Source organism: Haliaeetus leucocephalus, unplaced genomic scaffold (genome assembly GCF_000737465.1).
Source record: "Haliaeetus leucocephalus isolate CR32 unplaced genomic scaffold, Haliaeetus_leucocephalus-4.0 Scaffold157, whole genome shotgun sequence".
Taxonomy (NCBI): Eukaryota; Metazoa; Chordata; class Aves; order Accipitriformes; family Accipitridae; genus Haliaeetus; species Haliaeetus leucocephalus.
Genome location: NW_010972593.1, coordinates 806,196 through 809,457, shown reverse-complemented (window position 1 = coordinate 809,457; position 3,262 = coordinate 806,196). Strand labels below are relative to the sequence as shown.

Genomic DNA, 3,262 nt, shown 5'->3' with positions numbered 1-3,262 from the left:
TGTCCATGCACATGTATGTTTGGGAGGGAATTGAGGAAACATCCTAACAGGTGTAAACCAGCTCCCATACCAAATGTTCTAAAATCCCTGCTTCCCTCCTTTTTGCTTCTCCCTTGTTGTTCTGGCTCAAGGAGTTTTTGATATTTCCAGATGAGATTTCATGCCTTTTTTAAATTGTGGGGACCAGGAGAGGGGAGTGAAAGCTGCAATGTTAATTGCTTCCCAATAAAAGCTAGCCTGGAGCAAGAGCTGAAAGAAAGTACAGGGGAGATTTCCCTTGGTTTAATGATAGCTTATCCCAGTCACAGCTCAAATGATGCTGTTCTCCAGTGCATTAAACCCTTCCTCTTCCACTGTGCTTGCATCATCTTTCTTGTCTTCAACATATTCATCTTCATGCCCTTCTCTGAATGCATTATCTTCGTTGTCCTGTTCCTCCTCGTTCACATCTTCACCAGCCTGCTCTGGCAGGAGGTCATCTTGCCCATAGGTGGTCACCACGTGCTTGCAGAAGGGACACGTCTTCTTGCCGGGCTGGGTGTGGAACCAGGTGTCAATGCAGGCCCTGTGGTAAGCGTGGGAACAGGACAGGATCTTCAGGCTGTCCCCTTCCTGGTACTCTGCCATGCAGATGCCGCACATCTCATATTTGTCGCCCTGCTTGTATGTGTGCAGTTTTGGGTTGCAAGCCCTCCTGTACCAGCTTAAGCCAACCATGACTGAGATAGTGGCAATAATGACATAGAACATGTTGCTGAAATCCCGCATGATGGAAGTTTCCTGCAGCATTTTAGCATTGTCTTGACAAGGACCCAAATAGTGTTTGGGTGGTAGAAGTCTGATGTATGTTCCTTTCTCACATTGCGAAGTCCTTTGCAAGTGGAGGGAGACCGATTGTCCAGTAAAGAGTGATGGTATCTTAATCAGCTGCTGGATTTCCTTGTCATCAGCTGTCATGGTAATCACTTGCTCAGAGTCCACATTGTACACAACAGCGGTTTGGTACCCAGCCTGCTGGGCATGAAGGACCTTCTTGACATAAGAGCAGTCATACCCCTTTATGAGTGCAATATACGTCTCGGAGGCCTTCCTTGGTGCTGGAGGATTCTCTATTGCGTGGCAAGCATTTGGTGGTATCACCCTCACCAAATACCCTGTCAGCCCTTCTGCCGGGAGTCGTGGCCCAAAGCATGCAGGCAGGGCTTTATAAGCAACGCACTTGGAGCTGTCATTGTAAGCCACGTAACCAAAGGCTTCTGCAAGGGCGGTGTCATAGAAGGCAGTGGCAAGGACAAAGTGAAGAAGCTGGAGCTGAAGATTCATACTGAATGCAGCTGGTTAGCTCTGAATACAGATTTCCAGGCTAGTCCCAAAGGAAAGGTGTAAGAGAGTCACAGAGACACTATTCCACCTGGGTTTTACCACCATGGAGCCACAATGGAGAGGATGGAGATCAAAACCTGTTTCTGCCCTAGAGGTTTCTGCAGGTTTTCTGTAGGTTCAGAGGTTCCCAGGATAGAACTTGTCTTTCTTGTAAGGGTGTTGCTTAGCAGCTGGAGACATCATCTCTGCAGATCTGTGATGTCACCCAGTGACTGTTTTGCAAGGCTAGATCACGTAACATTACTGCCAAACTGCTTAAACTTCTCTCCTTCCTTTTTGGTCTGCTCCATGCATGTAGCTTCTGGTTTCATCTCCCTCTAGGTACCAGTAGGATGCCAGTTTCATTTTGCTGATGATGTGCAGGCAGGATAAATAAGCCTCCCCATCAGCTACGTGCCCACTGCAGACCGGAATGCTTCATGCTGGTGGCCAAAGCAATTCCTGGAAAATGTGGCAGAGTGGGAATGAGCCGTTAACCTCTGCTGCTGGGGGTGTGTGTGGCAGCTTGGACTGGTCTGGTGAACATGCACTTTTTCCTTAAAGTTGTGATCTTTGAACTGATACCAAGTCAAATAAATTACTTGGGGTAGATTGGGGTTTCTGTCATTTGAAATAAGTCAATCAGTAACTGTCAGTCAAAATGGCAGCTAGCAGAATTTGAAAGTCTCTTTTTGCTTGTGGGGCCTCACTCTGCCATTATCTAAACTTCCAAGAGAGCAGATCCACCTTCAAGGCCCCTGAGTGAGCAGCTAGATTTGCTGAAGGGGCTGATACACTGGGGTCTTGCTGGGGCTGAGCTTGTTGGATTCCTGTCCTACCACAGGGAGAGTGGGTGGTGGATGAGCTTGGGAGGGCTACCACCAACTTTTGTATTGGGGCTTTTCACCTTATTTACTTTAAAACCTCAGCTGCTGGAAATCAAATGGCTGAAAAAAGACTTTAGCTTCTAGCTATAAAAACCGCTTTAAAAATTCTGATTATGGTGAAAAAGCTGAAAAAGGAGTGCAAAGCATAAGGCACAAGTGTTGTCCCTCCATCCCAGAGTGTTTGACAGCAGAAGCCCCCATTTTTCAGGCAATTCCCAACTCATATGGTAACTGCTCAGTGCCTGGAGGAACACCATCCTGATGGGATTGCAATAGCTCTCCTGGTTGTCAGAACAAACTAGGTCTGAATATGCAATGAACCCAGGTCAGTTCGGAACCACAAATCCCTAAAAACCTGTACCTTTTAACAAACAGCCCTTTTTGTTTAATGATTCACTTGAGAGTAGCCCCGTGGTTTCCAGTGCAGTTATGTTGGACCTGTAGTTAAAAAAAATCACTCATGTACTAGGCAACTGATTTGTTACTAGCCCCCTTGGGCTCTGGTTGAGACAGATTTCACTGGGAAAAGAGCTACAGAAAATGTCAGCAGACAGTGTGTGTGTGCGCGCCAGAGACTCCCAGCAGCTGTGATTTCAAATCGATTTTATTTTCCCCTCATCTAAAGAGTTTTACAATTGCAGGGAGACATTTTGATGCATTTAAAAACAAAACAAGGAAAAGGTTTGGGGAGGGGGGAGAAGCCAAATGCTTTCTAGTAGAGTGACAGATAAAGAAGAAAATGGAGGTACGCTGGGAGACCTTTTTGAGGGTGGATTTTTGGCTTGGTTTTGTGCTTCTTGTGATGGCATCCATCATCCTAGTGTTCTTTAAAATCTTTGCCTCTTTACTTGCACTCAATGCTCTATTTCTGGCTCCACATCAAAGCTTTATGTACTGACAGTGACCTGCTGCTTGCATAAGGGGTATGTCTGTCTTTGGGGCTGGACAAGGAGCCATGTGTTTGTGTGAGCTGTGACAGATGTGGGACCAAGGAATGATCCCCTCTGTATTTG

At 46.4% G+C, this 3,262-nt stretch overlaps 1 protein-coding gene across 1 annotated transcript; it reads right to left on the bottom strand.

The window, feature by feature from the left end:
* Positions 1-309: 309 nt before the first annotated feature.
* LOC104828567 (E3 ubiquitin-protein ligase RNF13-like) lies at positions 310-1,323 on the bottom strand. The gene has a single exon (XM_010562312.1). The coding sequence runs from the start codon at positions 1,321-1,323 to the stop codon at positions 310-312; it is 1,014 nt and encodes a 337-aa protein (XP_010560614.1).
* Between the last annotated feature and the right edge of the window lie 1,939 nt (positions 1,324-3,262).